This window comes from Cataglyphis hispanica, chromosome 6, assembly GCF_021464435.1.
Source record: "Cataglyphis hispanica isolate Lineage 1 chromosome 6, ULB_Chis1_1.0, whole genome shotgun sequence".
NCBI lineage: Eukaryota > Metazoa > Arthropoda > Insecta > Hymenoptera > Formicidae > Cataglyphis > Cataglyphis hispanica.
Window position 1 is genome coordinate 7264640 of NC_065959.1, and position 20939 is coordinate 7285578.

General features: G+C 34.1%; 1 protein-coding gene across 12 annotated transcripts in view; it reads left to right on the forward strand.

Annotated features, from left to right (window-relative positions):
* Nucleotides 1-20939, forward strand: part of LOC126850245 (potassium/sodium hyperpolarization-activated cyclic nucleotide-gated channel 2) — a 119926-nt gene extending 98987 nt beyond the window's left edge. For 6 of the 12 annotated variants that reach the window (XM_050593040.1, XM_050593048.1, XM_050593043.1 and 3 more), the window contains 8 exons: nt 8632-8739; nt 13925-14074; nt 14536-14754; nt 14842-14988; nt 15236-15353; nt 15490-15778; nt 16872-17007; nt 17227-20939. In XM_050593040.1, coding sequence (XP_050448997.1) covers nt 8632-8739; nt 13925-14074; nt 14536-14754; nt 14842-14988; nt 15236-15353; nt 15490-15778; nt 16872-17007; nt 17227-17373 — 1314 coding nt within the window. In that variant the 3' untranslated portion in view covers nt 17374-20939. Of the gene's footprint in view, nt 1-2973; nt 3472-8631; nt 8740-13924; nt 14075-14535; nt 14755-14841; nt 14989-15235; nt 15354-15489; nt 15779-16871; nt 17008-17226 lie in introns of those variants that run through there. The other 6 variants (XM_050593051.1, XM_050593053.1, XM_050593042.1 and 3 more) reach the window with 6 other exon arrangements.

The window sequence follows — 20939 nt, forward strand, 5'->3', positions numbered from 1 at the left end:
CACGTCAGTGGTGGATTCTGTCCGCAAACAGTCTCTCTTACAAAGTCTCTCTTTTCTTCCGAATTTATGCACATTAGCGAAAATATCATTTTCTCCATATACAAGGAATCACCCTTTATTGTCATAAGAATTTCATCAAGTTCACTATCAAATATATATATATATATATGTGTATAAATATTTTCTAGGTATATGTGCAGTGAAAGTAGGATACGCTTCTTGACAAAATAACTTTTTCAGCAACTTTGTCATAAAAGTCTCAGTCCACCACTGCGGAGAATCTTTTCGAACTGGGCTCTCAGATTATTAGATTATGTTTCGCTTTCCGTTGCTGAACATATAATGAATGTCCCCACGGCTCTACTCTAGTATATATCCCATGATACCTCGAAACTTCCACTTTACATGAAACTCTCCAATCCCTCTGTCTGTCTTTCTCTTTCACGATAATAATAATTGTAAATTAGAGTCAGTTGTTTTCTCTCTCTCACTCCCTCCCTCTCTCTCTCTCTTTCTCTCTCTCTCTCTCTCTCTCTTGCTCGATCATAACGCACCGCACCGAGAGGAGCATAAACAGATATATATATTAATATAAGCCACAATAATAATAAATAATACATATAAACAAACAGTCCGCGAATACAAGCAGAGAGATAGCGTGACGAAATGGCAATAGAGGGGAAAAGAAGTACGCGTGCACGCGATTGCGTGTCCCGCGGAATCATCGCTAGTACACCGTAAAACTCGATGGAAAATCTCATGACACACATATACATACACATATGACATTTTATTATATTTTTCATTGTCGTTCCGATAATTGTTGCTATTCGCTACTCATACTTTATTCCTTTCCTTTTTTTGCTCTCTTGTTTTCTAATGCACATATCGATTTTGCGCACGTAATAATATAAAGGTACTGCGATCCGTCGACGGGTAAGTAACTGTTCTTCCAAGCAAATGTATATATATCACTCGATAATCGATGCAACGCGTAAATCTACTACTGTCCACCTTGTCGAGAGTCATTTTGAAAAAAGATAAAGGAAAGAACAGAAAATGAATACGGAAAAGAAAAATATGCAAAAATTATATTGATTTCTATTATAAATTCCCTTAAAAAATTCGCGCTTTTTTCTCATATACTTCGAATATATTTTGTTTCTTCAAATAAACTTCAGATAGTTAATTAATATATAATTATACATTTATTAATATAATTAATAAATCTATACGCCCTTATATTAATGACAAGATGAGCTAAAAAACGATAAAACCTAAAACGACTTTATGTGCACGATGTACATATATCTTGCCAGGTCCATTATACAGCGAATGAACTGCAAGTTCATTAATGGTTTTGCGTGGGTAATTGGGTTGAGAAATTATCTTGCTATCTTTCGGTGCTTCAGCACGTCGGCGATTGTGTTTACGTGGGATAACGTTTTGTGTTACATTATTTGTGCTCATGCTGTCAGCGTAAAACCGTGCAGCGAAGACCAACGAATCAATCAGGCTTTTCGTCCAATCAAGAGAGCAGTCTGTCATTCGCTGAAAATCTTGTTACGCTTGCCTTGAAACGTACTATTGCCTCCCTCTGCTTTTTCCTCTCTGTTCTATTCTGTTCTGTACAAACCAGATATGCTTAAAAAAAAAAAAAATGTATGCAATGAGGGAAAGCTGCGTTCTAAGTGCAAGAGATTTGTTAAAGCGCGGATACCGTTTGAACAAATTATTGTTCAGCGAATAAAAGTGAAGAAATACGCGAAATGGATAACAATGCTGTTCAGCAAACAGTATTTTAATAATCGTTGTCCTGTATTCCCTTTCCTTGTCAAATTCACGAGATAAATGATTTCCTCATTAAAATATAGGGATAAAATTTAATAAACAAAAAGAAATCAATTCTTGTCTTATCTTTTCGATTTCGAATTTTAATAAAAAAAATTTAACGAGACAATAATTTCGAAAATTTGATGAGAATAGCCATGTACGATTTACGCCACTTTCATATAGACATTTCAAAGGTAATTGAAAATATAAACTCATTAGATTGAATCAAAATAACCGAATTATTATCATTGCCCTTATCACCATAAATTTTCAGAACGCAAAAAATAAATTTCGATAAATGCGTAATATTGTATATCGCATTAATAAAATGGAAAAAAAATATAGAATTATATAATTTATAATTATATCATTTCATATTATTATTAAATTACACAAAATTTATTATTATTTCTTCAATTAGAACGAGGTCACAATACATGAACGAGTATATAATATTTGTATTAAGATTTTAATTTTAATTTCAGTTACTGATTAAGCCATTGCAGTTTTTATAAATTTTGCAACAAAATATAAACTTGACACAAAAATATTAATATGTGGAAAGCATAGCACTTGTAATTTTTCATATCTCGATTTTTTATTTCGATATTTTATCAGACAATTGTGTGTAAATATTGAATTATAACGGAGCGATTTTCTTTCATAACAGACATATTATGTTTGTCTCTTCATCATTTTAATGCGAGCACAAAGCCGATAATGTGAAAATAGCGCAAAATCGCTATACCAGGTAGACATAAAAATCGTTAATAAATGCAAAACAAAAACACAGGTAGCGCCTGATGATTATTACGTCGTTCTTCGTATTCATTACATCGCATTCATAACATCATATCTCGCAAATCTTATCATCTCATCGAAAATCTACTCTCTCACTCTCTTTCTTTGTAATCAAGTGTCGCGAAACAATGACGAACTCTTCCTATCTTTTCTATATGCTACACGTTTTTCCACATTGTGCATACACATACAATGCAACTCACTTAACAACTATACATACACACATACAAGAGAATCTTGTCTTTTACTCCCTCAACACATAGACATAGAGAAAACAATATATATAACAAATCGACTACTAGGCGAATTGCGAGAACACGTTTCCGAATGGGTTTGCAGATCCCCCTTTATCAACAGCCGGAGAGGCACTACGAGCGTCGGGCGACACCGCCCCAACCAGACCGAACCAGCAAGGTGTGCCTGCCTAGTAACCCTGAAACCAAGGCCAATTGCCCTTTCTTGATTCAAGCGTTCGTTAACATAAAACCTCAATGTGTTTCTACGTATATCTATATACGCTAGATCATTATTACTCATTGCTATTGTTTCTTTCGTTGTTATTATATTCATTGATTACAATTATTCTGATTATCATTGTCATATTCGTTTTGTGGTCATATATATTTCTCGTTGAGTTTTCTAGAGAGCGTGCATAGTCTTGTCGTGTAATTTACAGTCTTCGGTACGAGGAATTTTTTACACATATAACACGCCCGACATACTTAGATCCAGTTTATGAGTTGTAGCAGAGCCGATCAAGAGCTTTAACGTTGTTGAGAAGTATCCGTAGAATAATATAGATCGGTCAAAAAAAAAAAAAAAAGAGACTATGCCTAACTTTTGATTAAATTTTATAGAATTAATACTTATAGATTTACAGAATAATTAATCTTGTTTTTGTCTCGCGTAACTTCCTCGAATATTAAATACTTGAAATTTATATAGATAAAACAAACTATTTTTAATTTATATGATAATCAAAATCTCTCGTAAGATAAAAATGTTATTATAAGAATATTGTTAAAATAATGATTTCAACTAAAATTGTGCGAAAAGTTATAATATCGTTCTCATGAGAGATAAACATAGCTTTTCTCGAAAGATATATAGCAAAATTTATCGTGTAACATATTTTAACAAGCTCTTGATCAGTCTTGCCCTTAGTCCCGTAGTCCTGGCGATGCGACGTGTGACATGGATCACAGATTAGAAGATGCGATATTAGCTGAGAAGAATTCAGTATGTATTGATCGTTGGAGAATGATGATGCTTGCAATATTATTCTATAGTGACGATGTTTTCTATTACGTAACTATATATATAGTTGAAGTCCATGTTTCACCGAATAGCTGAATTCCTCGCCAAAGTTCTTGAAAACGGTTTTTTGGTATGAAATGCTCTTGTTTTTGTCGGGTTTTGTTGGAAAGTTCCGTTCTGTGCTAGGTACTAACATGAGTTTGGTTACGAATAGTTATTGTGAATTAATTGGTCGTGTCGAATACTGATGGATTCGCGGGCTTCGATTACGTAATCGCAGGAACGGCCGATGTTCGCGCCGATCGCTGATCACAGTACACTCTATCTTCCTCGAATTTTTCGACTCTCGATTATCACCGATCCCATAAGCCGCATAACTTTATTGGCCTGATTCGATATAGGTGCGCATGTATATTAACGTATGAGTCAATAGCAGTTATCGACGTTTTTTCAGTGACGGACTGCGTAATCTAGATACGTGTGCATGTAATCGTACTGATAGTATTATATATTTATAACGGATGCACCATTTCTTGACAATGGTAGCGCATGGGGTCACGGTGATGATTAAGAATCGAGAATTCGTTTGTCGCAAGTCTTATCATTATTGAAGAATTTATCCAGCTGATGATGCGATTATAAAATGCGAAATGCCTAAGAAAAATCTTGTACAATGTAAATAATTGTAAAATGAAAATAATAATACGAGTAAACGTGGGAAAATTTCTACGAGGTATTCGACACGAACCGCTCTACAGACGAGAAAGTTGGTTGGTCTAACCGTAGGTCTGCCTGTGAGTGTATAGGTGTATATTATAATCTTATTTGTTCAAAATTTTTTTCTTGGCGATGTGCCCGTGTTTGATGTGTGCTCCCAATTTTATTTATTCTCCTGACATTTTATCTCCTCCCTATTCCTCTTTTCTATGATAAATTATTACTAACAAACCTTACCGATTATTTTCTCTCCAATTATTTTGTGTTTCTTCTGATTGCTTGTTATTTCGTGTTGTTTAGATAAGTCTGATTTTAACCGAGAAGGAAGCAACTCCAATATTCCATTTATATTCATTTTATTTATTCTATTTTATTTTGATATTTTACTTCCACCAAGACGGAGAGTACACCATTAATACTTTCCTCTGCGTATGTATCCGTAATATTATCATGTTTAATTTATTTGTTCTCTCCAGGAGCACGTTTATAATATTGTCGGTATTTTTAGCGTGTTTTTTTACGGCAAAGACCTGATAGTTAAATCCATTCTGGCTCCTGTGACAGGAGCAAGGAAAGTACGCGATAGCACACGGTCATTTAACGATCTCGCTATTCGATATATATATATATATCTGTGCGTGTAACGGATATTTCGTTTCCTCTATTTCGCGTGTATCTTTGTCGTCTTGAGAACTGATGCTCCTCCGCGATCGCACGGCGAATCATCAATGATGCAGTCTTGTCTTGATTCTAATGTGTAACGAAAGGAAAATTTTGTACGTGAAAGATGCTATCTTTTTGACGCGTGTTGTTTTCTAGAAATCGGAACGCAACATTTTCCAGAATATATACGGTGTGTATATGTGTATATGTGCATACACACACACACACACACACATATTATATATATATATATATATATATATATATATATATATATATATATATGTCAACGTATACTATCATTTGTACATGTAGTCTTTCGTCTTTCGTGAAAAGAAACCGGAAATACGCAGGAGACAGTTGATTAATCGCAGACCCGATCTCGAAAGAAATGATCCTCATTTTTCCACTTCTTCTTTTTGTAATAATTCTCGTATTTTTCATTGAACAGAACTTATCACGCAAAATTAAGCAAATTTAGATAAATGTATCAATTTGGAGAATTGTAAAGTTATGATTTCCCTGAAACTGTCATTTGTCTTAAATTAGTATTAAAATTTTAAGTATAAAAATGCGCGCAGATAAAAATATAAATTAATATTTTAATATTATGTTCTATATTATCTTAAGTTTAAGACAATTTAAATTTACAAATTTTCGATTTTTAATTTACTTATATTTCAATTAAAAACTTCTAATGCACAGTATAATAGAAAAAATAAATAGATAATTTATGATGTAGAAAATTAGAATGATGAAAAACATAAGAAAAATTTAAAAAAAGATGCAAAAGAAAATAAACTAATAAAATAAACATAAAAGGATGCGCTGGAAGATTTAAAATTATTATAACTATATATATTATGTTAAATTGATGATAAGGTTATCATAGTTGCAAATTTTCTACTTTATATAATATATATAATTGTATTAATTCTGTTTTTTTTTTATTTTTTGAACCGTTGATTTTATATTATAAAAATATTATAAAAATGTAGCTTAAATATTGAATTTATCAGCAAATATTTCAGCAAAATATTTTTTCATACTTGTGTATATATCTCCGATCTTATACAACAAATCATTAATAAGATCAAATATTTCGTTTCTACACTCGTTCTTCAATTAGTTAATTAATTAAAAATGATGCGGTATCCTTTGTATTGAATGCAAAAGCTTTCCACCCGCACTCAGAGTTTCCCTTTACATCGTAATTAAATCAGATAACGAACACGAGTGCCTTTGTAAAGCACGCACATTAGAGTTAACAACAACCGCATAGTAGCAAACCGTCGCGATAATGGTCGGGGTTGGTCGCATTCACCATATAAATTAAAACGTACCCACGTGTGTGCGCACATTAAGAGACAATAAATCATAACTGTCACGCAGAAGCGCGCGATTATCACGCGATTACGTCTGCGTGATTTTCGCAGTGCGTAACTCGCGCGTTTCTTGGGCGCGAATTATAGCCAGAGATATATGCATACATATACAGATGCGACAGAGCAAACTTGCAAGATCGATTAACAAGCATAGCCTTGATGTTGTCTCTGTACACTATATACATATACTATACATGTAATCTGTATATTATATATAATGTCATTGTTACCTATACAATGTCCTCTCATTTCGAATTGCATACGGAAAACTCTCGTGAAAAACTATGATCATCTTCAAGTTTTTTCTATCTTCGTACTTTTTGCATGAAATTTTTCAGAAAACTAGAGGAAAGTTTCCTCTTTTAGGTGCAAACCGTTGTTTATCTCATCACAAATTGTTTCTTTCAGCAGAGCAGCGATGCGCGCGCATTACTTCGGCACAAGAGTGGAATTTTTATATCTCATTAATATCATATTTGCAGATTTCTCTCTCTCTCTTTCTCATCGATATATGAATTTCACGGATCAAAGTTAAGACATTATCATCAAATTATCTTAAATAATTTTTATTATTTTAAGCATAAATTAATACATAATTTCCATATTTGTTTGTAGCCTTCCCTCGATTAATCCCCCTTTAATTCGACTCTATTAAATACTTGAATATTTGTCTAGAACACAAAATGGATAATTTGACATATAACATTTTTTAATTTTCTCTTCAAATTTAATCACACTTCGATTAAATTTATTCTATTTTAACTCGAAACAATACCGTCAAATTTGCATGAAAGATGAGATCGACAATATCGCGAAGCAGCAGATTAATTATCGTCGCTGAATTATTTCAATGTATTTAAACACGCTCGAAATCAAGATACACGGCTTTAAGACGCGCGTTTTTTTTTTTTTTTAGAATCCTTAAATTTGCCACCACATATATATCCGCTAAATAATTCATCGAGCTTCATCCGAGCTTGAAAAGGAACTGTGGCTTCACGCTTGACGCGCGATTGCTGATTCGACAGCTTTGATACTAACGAATGGCTTGTTGATTACTAATTATCTAATTCACGGATCATCGGATCGTTAATCTCTTGTTACCGTGCCGACTGTATTGTATTTTCACGTGCACAACACTCGCTCTCACTGAAATCGTTTTTTTTTTACTTGTGCTCCCGCTCACATTTTACTCACTTTTCCATCGATCGTATTAATTATTAATAGTCGCGAGCGAAACAAAAATTTACATCGATACTGATCCATAAACATATTTGACGTAATTATTTACTCTATTTATGTGCTTGTGTATGTGCCAGTATTATAGCGTTCAGGAAGGAGATGAAAAATGAGAGGTACCGATACTTTGTCAATCGTTTTTCTCTTTTTCTTTTTCTTAATTTATTTTAAACGATAATACGTCCTGATTCAACGAGAACCTCACCATTAGGAACATCCGAAATGACGCCCGCTACTTTTGCATCCGCTGGCGGATGTCGCGATCGAATACTACATTATAGCGAAGGCACATTAGGGATGGGATTGTCTTTCAGCGTTCGTTGTGTGATGTAGCAACTGTGTACCGCACACGGGAATTACTGATCTCGCTAGAGACCAGACCAAAAAAAAAATCAATCCTTCAGCCGCCTGACAATTTTTTACTTCTGTCACACTGTATCACTATATACCATCTCTTGCAAAAGCTGTCAACTATAATACATATCCGTCTACTACTAATTACACCGACGTTTCTCTCCCTCTCTCCTTACTGTTTACGTTCACTCTGTTTCTTTCTATCTCTATTTCCTTCTCTTTTCTTATATATACCGTTTCTGACATTGTTTCTATCTCTTTTTCTCTTTCCCATTCTGTCTGTCTCTTTCTCTTTGTGAAATTTCTACTAACCTGCCAAATTTCTATTAACCTGCCCTCTTCTTACTACGTCTGGCTATGTCCCGCTTTCTTTTGTTTCTAGATATTGCAGAACCTACAAAAAAAACGCACTGAGCGGAGGGGGCGCCTAAGTTCTGACAATATGACTAAAAAGAAGTCCGGTTTCAGCAAAAGCGAACTTATTTTTAAGGTAACCCGTCCCGACAAACGCGCGAGCTCACGTCCATTCGATTCGTCCAATTCGCGAATCGACCTCGATGATTCACCATCCGGTTTTCCGCGAGACTCGATAGAAGGAAATCGATTCTCCCAATTTTCTTCTCTCTACTGCGACATCTGATTGACACAATTATCGAACGTGCAAAACCCGAGCGATAAAAAAAATTATCATTCCACTTGTACGTGTGTGTGGTCATTTTTCAAGCAAAAAAGTTCCAATAAATAAATAAAAATATTGTTTTTTTTTTTTTTTTTAAAGCGGCGCTTCTCTTCGCAAACATAACTGAAAATATATATAGCAATATTTAAAATCGTGTGATTCTCTCGTAATTTCCATCTCGGAAGATCCAATTAAACCCATATATTTGATAATTAAATCAATCATTTATCTCCTTAGGCAGAGATAATATCCGAAAAATAATAATGATTCAGTATCGTGGCCGCGGCAATATATGAATCGATTGTTAAAGCGATCGACTGCCCTTCTGCCGATGTCTCGCAAAGACCAGGAACCGGGCTAACGAGGTTAATTGGACGGAGGAGCTGTACGCTGATTGGCTCGTTGGTTTAATTACAAACATTCAGCTTTTATATACTTTTTTCCGCCGCATTATACATTACATATACCCGCAGCAATAGGCTATGCTTTTATACATTCACCATCGGCACCCGCCTAGCGATGAGAAAGTCATGTAACTATGTGTGTGATATCTAGAGGTCCACAAAATATATTTATATTATATAGATAATAAAGAAAATGTCCGGCACACACGTTTACGAGCGTGCATATTGTTTATGCCAGCATGGTGTAAACCACGCAAAAAGCCCCGATTTTTCGATGATCGTCGGTTGATCAGCGCGATATTCGATACGTGCTCTCTGTAAAAGTGAACGAGGTATCAGTTGATAGTCCGGCATGGCGTATTTGATTCGAATTTTGATTGTCATACTGGTTGAACCCTTCCTATTTTTCTCTCTCTCTCTCTCTCTGTTTCTTAAAAAAAAAATATATATATATATATATATATATATATATATATATATAATCTTTCTCTATCTTCTCATTCTAATTTCCTCTCGTTTACTGTTTGTTATCTTTCCTCGATCTCTCTCTCTCTCTCTCTCTCTCTGTATCTCCCTATATATTGCACCCTTTTCCATATCCTATGTACGACCCCCCGATGATAATTTGCAAAACAGCCTGTTTCCACGCACTATCTATTGTGAAATGCTTTTGATCGCTAGACGGTGTGCACGATCCTATGAAAACGAGCGCACGTGATTGGGCGTCCCTTCTCTGTCGCTTTGTTGCAAATCGCGCACTGTATTATCATATCCGAGGCGCATCGTTATCTTAGAAAAAATACTTATAAAAACAAAACACACAAGCCATACGCGCGAATGTTAAAGGAAATAATAATAATAATAGGGCAATGTGTATGAGAGTAGACAGCTCGCTTGTCCTGCCGCTGCTCTGCGAACGATTTCTCACCCCCTGTATCCCCTGCGTCTGTCCCTACTCTTGCTGTACCTGTCCCCCCCTCTGTCGCTGCTTCTCGACCGCAGAAAATGCACCCCTTTTTTTTGCGTAATATGGCTATGTATGTGTATGTGCTTGCGAGATAAAAAAGAGCGAATATATAAAAGCGGATAACAAAAAAAGAGCGAAAATCCGGCTTTCTTGCTTTGTGACTTGGCTTGTGCCGCTTAACTAACATCGTTTGACTTGGCAGTTGCGTTTTGTTCGTTATCCATTCATAATGCTCATAATAATCACTTCTCGGACAAAGCGTGAAACTTCACCCATGACAAACATCTCTCCTTCGTGAACTCGTCGATTGTTCTTTGTTGTGTCTTTAGTTTGCGTAATCATTTTTGTTCCGGTGTCGTTTAGAGCGTTTGTTGTTACCACTTACAAATCGCCATCGATCGATTAGTGACGTTGATTCATTAATCGTTGATTGCTCATTCATCCTCGTGGAGACATAACAAATCAAGCTTTCATCTTTATTGGACTTGTGACTGTTTCGTAGAAAAAAAAAGGTTGTAATGTTGAATTACGATGTATCGTTTACCTTGTGTTCCCTTCTTTTTTTTTCTCTCTCTCTCTCTCTCTCTCTCTTTCTCTTGATTTACAAAGTCACGCCACGCGCATACATATACATCGTATATTGCTCGTCAATTAAGACGTTAAAGGTATACGTATGCGTGCGCGCGTGTACGTGTATATCAAACGTATACACGATCTTTACTTGTAGACCAGGTAATGTATTCAGCTATATGTCGTTTAGCAGTAAGTTTCCCGTGTTCTTAATTGTTTCCCGTAGGCGCAGAAACTGTACCATTGATCATCATCCATGGAGTATCACGATACCCAATAGATAATAGAATGTATCCATAATGTTTTTATCGCGCCATTTAGACAGCCAGAGCTCCGCGCTTCATCGAAATCTTACGGCGATTGGGCATCGATGCATCTCTTTCCCTCATCGCCTTTTATTGCAATTTGTTAATGATTATAATTGTAAGATAATTTATACATGAAATTTTTGTAAATGAGATTCTTTGAGTACTAGGTCTCTTCGTAGCACAAACGCGCAAGTGATAAAGCTATGCAATTTGACAAATTAACTAAGATAATAATTTTACTCATAAAAATATAATATAAAAATTACTGATATAAAAAAAAAATTGTTTCCGTCTGATGGTTCCATGATTCTCAAATTTTAAGATTGCTTAAAAATAACATATAATATAAACATATTGTAAAAAATAACATATTTTAAATTATTATAAATGTGAATTAAATTATTATCTGCTTTTATGATCTTTATGGATATTTATTACAATATTTGTAATTCTATCACGATAATTGTAACTCTATCATGATAAAACAGGGAAAAATATGAACTTTTTATCTTTTTATTTAGAACCTAAGCTACCTTCAACAAGATGATACGTTTGTCTGAGCAGATTATTACACGTCATTATGTTATTATTGCAATGGTTCTGTCACTTCTGCGCTTAAATGCAAGAGTAATTACCTGTTATATAGGGGACAGGTCCCACTGCCGTACGATTTCAACATCATTTTTCGCGATTGCCCATGACCGTTTACTTTTAAAATCTTTTATTTTATTTATAAATTTATTAATAAATTACCAATAAATTTTCCATCCAACAATGTAAAAAGCATTATTCATAATTTTTTTCACAGAAATATAAAGCTTCCAATATAACTTACAAAAATAAAGCTAGCGAAAATGATAAATATCACACAGATGTTAAAAAAAAAAAAATTAAAAACGCGAAGCTCGCATTTGAATTATTTACGAGTGATTGGGCAAACGCGTTTAAGTTCGGAAATATCAATTCGCCGCCGCATATATATAACGGTATCGGATTCGGGAAAATTTTCTTCGTACGTGCTCCGAGACGGCGTTGTATTGAAAATTCATTTTCGTCGCCGATAGAACACTCGAACAGAATTTCTCGAATACGAGGACCGCGCGGGTGCATGACACACTTATTATTGCGGCGCACGTGTCGCGTTTCGTTGCGAGTGCTGCACGCATACGTGCGAAAACGGATATATATGTCATCGCCACACGTGTACATATGTTATGTACATACATGAATACCATGAACATAAGTCGCACATTCATAATACCTTCTCGATGATCCTTAGATAACTTTATCCTTATCTCTCGATTAAGAGGAGAATGCTGAGATTCTATCCGATTCTAATACTAAGTAATTTATCGATTGCTTTATTGATTCTGAACGGCTTAATTAATCCGGATAAATTTTTAATTGCGCATCAGGATTTTCGTAACTTTATATAAATTAAAATAAATTTTATAAAATATGATAAACCTGCAATTTTGAGAGATTTTCAGCATCTCTTTATCGCTTATTGCATTATATTGTAATTAGCTATGCAAATAAATTTATTATAAATAGCCGAGTCACTTGTTAAGATTATATGTTCGATAATATTCCATTTTAACATGCTATCATTACTAGAAAAAAAAAAAAAAATCACAGACTTGTATAATAATGTGTATTAATTGTTTAGAAAAAATATGTATAAAACTTTCCACATGAATTGTGGCCGTTAAAGTAAGATATAAACCAGAATATTTTGAAAAATTAGCTTGGCAATTTAGCCCAAGTCGGAATACTCTCCGCGTTCTCCAGCTTTTCATTTTAATACGGACAGATTCCCATATCGTACTTATTGCGCACGATCAAGCCGAATAATTGCAATTTATTTTCAAACGGATTGCATCGACGTTACTAGATAAGCGTCGTTGTTTCTGTTTTATTCCGTTATTACATTTGGCGCATAAGCGGTTTGAGAATCTTGACCCAACAAATTGCAAATGATCGATATTTTTTTTTTGTTAGAAGCATTCGTAGAGTAACCAGTTATTTATCAACGTTTTTTATTTAGGTTATATTAAATTGTTCTTTTTTTTGTGTGCCACGTGATGCGTATTTTCTAATGTAGCATGCTTTTCTTAACGAACAGAAAAAAGAAGTCTCGAGAGTATGAACGGCGATGACAATTTAGGAGAAAAACGTGACCCTCTCTCACCCAAATTATCCGCACTAAGATCTAAAAGAACATTGATTTTTGCTAGATATACATGTTAAGAAGAAAAATCTTAATTTTTTAATCAAATTTTAATCATTTAAACTCGTTAAACAGCAAATGAATTTATAAAATGTGACTACAAAAATAGACTTTTAATTTTTAAATATTTTAAAAATTTGCGATTTTAAACAAAAATATATAATTTATTATTTAAAGAATTAAACAGATTCATTTATCGTCATTCGCTTTTTTCCAATATTTGTGTACGAAAACTTTCGATGGACGATAATTCTCGATAGACGATTGGATCTTAGTGACGGAATCCTTCACGTAGTTTATTCAATTTTCCCAAACCTAAGCAACAAAAACAATAATAGAACAGTGTACTCGACGAATTATATATCTAACGCGTTTTTGTGCAACACTCGCTTACTTGCTGTACACTACGCAATCGGAGCTTTGGACAAACGAGAAGTTTTAACCCAAAAGTGTGAGAAACATTCCGATATATTCCCGATTCGACACGAGAGTAAAACTCTACCGTTGTTGTTGGCAGTTCCTGAATATGGCGTCGGTGTTCATGCGGATTTTTAACCTGATCTGTATGATGCTCTTAATCGGCCATTGGAGTGGCTGCCTGCAATTTCTGGTACCCATGCTTCAGGGATTTCCCAGTAATTCATGGGTGGCCATTAATGAGTTACAAGTAAGTAATTAATTTTATTATTCACCTACATGCATCATAATTAATAAACATAATAAAATATATAATAAAATTAATTAATTATTAATAAAATTTCAAATTATATATTAATATATATATATAAATATATAATTTGAAATTTTTCAGGGCTAAAATATAATACCTTCTTTTAATTGCTTTTCTAAAATATATGTTTTATTATAGAATTGGTGGTATTATATATAATAGAATTTCTTCTTCTCTCTTTTAATCATATAAAAATAAATAATAAATTCTCCTTTTTGTGCGATAGTTTAAAAATTATGTAGTTATTAGATGATTTGGCAATGTTCCAATTTCTCTTAAATTTTCAAGAAGCAAGATCACAAGAGAAGTTCTGCGTAAACATACTCAGCACTTTGTATCGGAATTGGCGATCGATCGCCAAATGCATTTCCGTGTTATGACTCGACGGTTATTTACAGGACTCGTTTTGGCTGGAGCAATACTCATGGGCCCTCTTCAAAGCCATGTCGCACATGCTGTGTATCGGATACGGTAGGTTTCCGCCGCAGTCCTTGACCGACATGTGGCTGACCATGCTCAGCATGATCAGCGGTGCGACGTGTTATGCTCTTTTCCTCGGACACGCAACAAATCTCATTCAATCTCTCGATTCCTCGAGAAGACAATACCGCGAGAAGGTAGATATAACAGGATGATCGCACGAAGCGACTCGCCCGGCGTGTGTATCATTCGGAATTTAATTCCCTTCCTGCTTGTCTCCGTAGGTGAAACAAGTAGAGGAATATATGGCCTATCGAAAACTACCGAGAGAAATGAGACAGAGGATTACGGAGTACTTCGAACACCGCTATCAAGGAAAGTTCTTCGATGAGGAGCTGATTCTTGGAGAGCTCTCGGAAAAATTGAGAGAAGTACGATAAAAATCCATATGTTGAAATATTTCAATTGGAATTAAATCAAATTAACATTGAGATGTATAATATTTAAAAAAGCCTTCTTTGACATCTGATAACTTTATATACTATAAAATATTGCTGATAATTGAAAATATTAAAAGTATTTAACATGGTATTAAGTTTTACAACTCGTTAAAATAATTTATAAGGCATACTGAAGAAAAATATGGTACTTAAAAAGATTGCATCTTCTCTTTTATAGGATGTGATAAATTATAACTGCAGATCGCTGGTGGCGTCCGTGCCCTTTTTCGCCAACGCCGATTCGAATTTCGTCTCGGATGTCGTCACAAAACTCAGATACGAAGTCTTCCAGCCAGGTATCGATTGTGCTGTCATTAAAAACGCGTTTTGTTTCGCACTCATAGACCATCTCGTTTAGCGTCATGGCACGGTATTTCCTTGCGCGACGCTCAAAGAATCCTACGTGTCGTTTAACCGGAAATGTATTTACAGGTGATATCATCATTAAGGAGGGTACTATCGGCTCGAAAATGTACTTCATACAAGAAGGCATAGTCGATATCGTAATGGCAAATGGCGAAGTCGCGACCTCGTTGTCGGACGGATCTTACTTCGGCGAAATCTGTCTGTTGACGAACGCGAGGAGGGTAGCGTCAGTCCGAGCGGAGACCTATTGCAATCTCTTCAGCCTCTCGGTGGATCATTTCAATGCCGTGCTGGATCAGTATCCTCTAATGCGCAGAACGATGGAGAGCGTTGCCGCCGAGAGGTATAAGCTTTGGTTAGGTTTGTTCTATCGAGTTGGTGTGCTAATAGATGTCAATCATCACTCCCACTTCCATTTACTTTATTTGAGCATTGTGTATTGTCCGATTAAACGGAGATCAGTCATTTGCTGCCTGTCGAAATCATGTATATCTTTCTTTACATACCGATTCTCTTCTTGTGTTGTTAGAACACAATGCTTGTATTACACACACATACACATACATATCAATGAAGTTTTGATTACAAAAAAAAAAAAAAAAAAGATGGAAATAATATTGTCACATATATTGCTCTTGGTGTGACTTCTTGAACGAGACAGTGCAGAAAATTGGGAAGAATTTGGGACAAATTTATGATGAAAGCGCACTAACTTATGATAATTATAATGAGTTGAGAGGGTTAATTAAATCTTCGAGAAATATCTGTTTAAAATATCGATGCAAAAATATAATTAATTTTTCCGCTTTATACTTACATCGTATATAAATATACGATGTAGTATATAATAAAATCGGATATTATCCGATTAAGAAAAATTAAAAATCGTCGTAATTTGAAGTCATGACAAAAGTTTTACACTCTCGACACATTCATTACATAATAATCTTCTTATAATTTGGCATAACATATTTTAAATTATTTCAAATACAATTTTTGTCACACAACCATAAAATAATTATAATATTGTAAATTATTTTCTTGGTAATGTTACGATATTTTCACAAAAATATTTTTTTGAATATTATAAGATTTTTTATTGAAAATTAATATATCTATATATATATATATATATATATTATTATATTTACTATTTTTGCATTATCTGTTTCTTGTGACGACAAATCAACATAAAACTCCGTGATTAGTGTGTGGCAAAAATGATTAATTTTTTTTATCAGTTAACTTCATTCGATTACCTTAGCAGTGCAAGTAGTATTGAAACAAATAATAATAACTATTGAGTACAGATGATAAGCGGCAAGCGCTATAATGCGCCACAAAACGGACAAACCATTGTGCTGCTAACCGGTTTAGAATTTGGTGTAAATAATAGTATGTTATGCCCCGTGCAACTTTCCCTACGCTTAATCATGCTCTCTTTATAGGCTAAACAAAATCGGAAAAAATCCTAACTTGGTGACTCAACGCGAAGAGGATCTTGGCAGCGAATCAAAAACGATAAACGCTGTAGTAAATGCACTCGCAGAACAGGCCGCGCATGCCAGCGCCAGTGAAGAATCAGTAAGTACACGATCGAATGTCAATTATACTATAATTTATACAGTCTTCTTTTTCTAGCAAAAAAAAAGAAAGAAAAAAAAAGCAAGTTCTTATTCACATAATGTATTTTTATTTATAATTTTATTCATCAAACAAACAAAATTAATACATTTTCTCTCAACTTTACAAAAATAAATAAATACATTGTGTCATTTTATAAAATTCATTGTGTCATTTCAGGTACACAGTATGGAGCTTAGAACGCTACCGGCTTGTCTCTTACCCAGACCAAAGTCTGAAAATAATTTCGCGAGTCAAGAACTTACGAGAGAAGGACGGAGGATCTTCCACAAGAGCGATACTTTCCACAAGGATTCGTATCAATGACGACACTCGTTTTACTAGCACACGCAGAGATACTAACGGGTCCATGTTGGAATAACGATAGAACTTTCTTATCGATAAGACAGCTGGTGGTTTTGTGCCTGGTGCTTGGGCGATTCTATAGCAGCGGTCTATACATAGATATCGGCCATGCCAGTAGTTCTCTAGCAATCGATTTATAGCGCCTTCTTATATTAATCTGACGGCATTTTCGTCCAAGACCGCAAAACTGACCAGAACAATCGAATCTTATGCTCCAACCATGATACAGATCCGTGAAAAAATGTGGCCATTAATATAAATATAATTTATATATGTATGATTTATATATATATATATATATATATATATATATATATATATATATACATAAAATATATATGGAAACAGAGACTTATGCGTGTGTTAATATTTTATATATATTATCACTATTTTAATAATATATATAAAATCTTTCTACAAAATATGTATATGTATGAATATGTATATATATTTCGTAAAATAATTTCGACAGAAAGATTTCGAAGAATGAACAAGAAATTTTTGAAAATATTTTAAAGAGCTCCTTTATATATCTTTCAAACTTTATTCGATTTCTTTTAGAGAAAAGGCTAAAATTCATACATTTATAAAATTTTAATCCTTTACGAACGCAAGATAAAAAAAAAGAAGCCGTCTGTATCTCGGTTGGAGAACATGGAGTCCCGTGTTATGCCGCGTCTCTTCACTGAGAATAATCGCCGCGTCGCATCAAGTGCAATATTAAAGAAAGACGGATAGACGCAGCGAAGAATGAAGATCTCAATGACGACGAAGAGCAGGCCTAGAAGTTTATAGAAAATATGTAGTCCACACATCGTAAAAAATTAGGTATAATCCTAAATAACAGTGTAATGATGCGTAATTCTCTCTCTGTGATTTTGCAAGTTGACGTTTCGCACTTTAGGAGAGAAAAAAAAAACAGTGTAATCTACGATGAATTAGGATGCTCTTTTTTTTTTTTAAGGAAACAACTAACATAGAAAGAAATCGTACGTCGTAAGACCAGAGTATTATGATTAAGTTAACGCGATTTAGCTTTAGCTTCGTACTGCATTAGAATAAATAAGTAAAACGAATATAACGCGTAATACTCCGAGAAAAAAGTGCAAGAATGAGGAGGAAGAAATTCACGTCAAATGTGCTAATGTCTCACTGGAGAAGGAGTTCCTTTTTTATTTCAGACGCGAAGTAATTTGCGTTCAGTACTCGCTTTGTTTGATAGATCTTTCTTTATTTTGCGTTTTAATTCGCTTCGAGAATATTATAAGGTCGAGTGATGAGATTAGAAGTTGCGACTCAGTGTCGGATACATTCGACAGACCGTCCTGGTACATAAATAGGATTGGTGAGAGAGAGAGAGAGAGTGGTTATAGTTGCGTGTTTGGAAATCCGCAAACGAATTCAGAGAGAAAGAGAGAGAGAGAGAGAGAGAGAGAGAGAGAGAGAAGAAAAGATAGATTGCGATGCGATGATTATACGGATTAACCGGTTCTATACAAATGCTACCGAGGGCCCGAAGGCTGTGTTTACTTGTTGAGAGTCTTTTGGGCCGCTGTGGTTACACGTCAATGAATGAATATTAGGCGAAACGCAAGCAAAGTATCTTTTTATGAGGTAAAGACAAAAAAGCGCGATGTACTATAAGAGCAGCTATAAATACTATGTAATAAATTATTATTATTGTTACGATTATATTACTTGCAATGATTACTATACCACTACCGCATAATTAGACGACTAAATAAATGACAAAAAATACAGATACACATATATTAAATATGAAATATTGTGCATAGTGGTTAAATATCATGTTGCAAGATAACTCTGTAATGTTCAGCTACGTACGAAATGGTCTGACACTGACTAAACCGATACTTACGAGCAATTTATACAGATGACATTATTTCCCCGGAGCTTGATCTATTCCGTTCGAATAATAATTTATAAATACCCAGGTCTTTTAAGGCCAATTGATGATACCGATCGATCTCGCTTTGTATATTTTACTAATCAAAGAACCAAACAAAATACTCTCTTCATTTTAAATATTTCATATTACAAGTGAATTGGGCATAAAGAAGTATGCAAAAAATAATTATAGTACTATTTAGTTACTATGAATCATATGACGTTTCTTACTTCTTAATCCTAAAGAGTACAAAATCGTAGCATTAACGCATTATGTGTTCTTAAATTTTTATATATAAAGTTATAATAAAATAGCTATATGTCTTTTTATCCGGAATTTCTTTTTAAATCTATATTTTTAATTTATTTTTTTTTTTTTAAATTTGATAAAAACCTATTTTTCATCAATGATTTATCAATACCAACACATATAATTACACATAAATTATAAATAAAATTAATCTTTCTGTGCTTTTTAGGATTAATAAAGAAACGTTTTTTTCAATTTTACATACAATCGAACGCAATGGCAGTCATTCGCTTTTCCTTTTAGATCGGAGACTGCAATGTTTTCTTTCGCATGAATAGTGATCCGGTGATCCTCTTTTAAAAATTAACACTCGCATATTATTTTTACTTACGTGATAACAAGACGCATTATCAAAGATTAAAAGAAATGAGCCAAGTCGTTTTTTCTTGACAATGTACACACATTATCGCAAATACATGTACATATGTATCTCTCTACATAAGATTTTCAAAATTACACGCGCGTTTCATACATATACATATGTAAACATGAAACACTTACACACGTGCGAGAGAGAGAGAGAGAGAGAGAGAGAGAGAGAGAGAAAAAGAGAAAGAGAAGGAGAGAGCAAGTGAAAAAAAAAGAAATACCTATTTTTCATGTAAGAGAAACATAGTTTTCTGTCATTATTTTGCACATTCTCACATGTCTCATCTTAAATAATATATTATATATAAATACTATATATATAATAGAGTCGCAAGAAAGAAAGAAAAGAGAATGCGTATAAGAGGTCAAAACATTCCAATGGTAGAGTAGTCATAGACCGCATAATCGACGTTTTTATAGATTAATCTGTGCGAACGGTCTAGGATTAATCTGCCGGTTCGGGCCTAAGAGAAGTACGCATTACTATATAAATATTATATAAATATATAACATTGTTACTGTGCTCTCCGAGACGAGTGCGAGGGAAAAGAACGAAGTGATCATATACAAAAAAAAGGAAAAGAAGCTATATATATATATATATATACACATATACTCTCTTACTACCACTGCTAACTAATAGACACTATTATTTAGCCACTGTCTACTTATGTCGATAAAACGATTAAAAAAAAAAAACTGCGGCAAGGAAGCGCTGTGTTAGTACTCTATTCACATACACAAACAAGACGTTACGTGTACATATATGCCGTACGTATAAGGAGATACGCATCCATAGTGCACTACAAACAGACGGGGGAGAATAACATTTTAGGATTAAACAGAGATCGTGTGACTATTTGAGGTGTGTGAACCTTATTCCGTAAATGCTAACAGACAAGAGTGAGACACTATTAAATAAAAATTAAAAAAAAAAAAA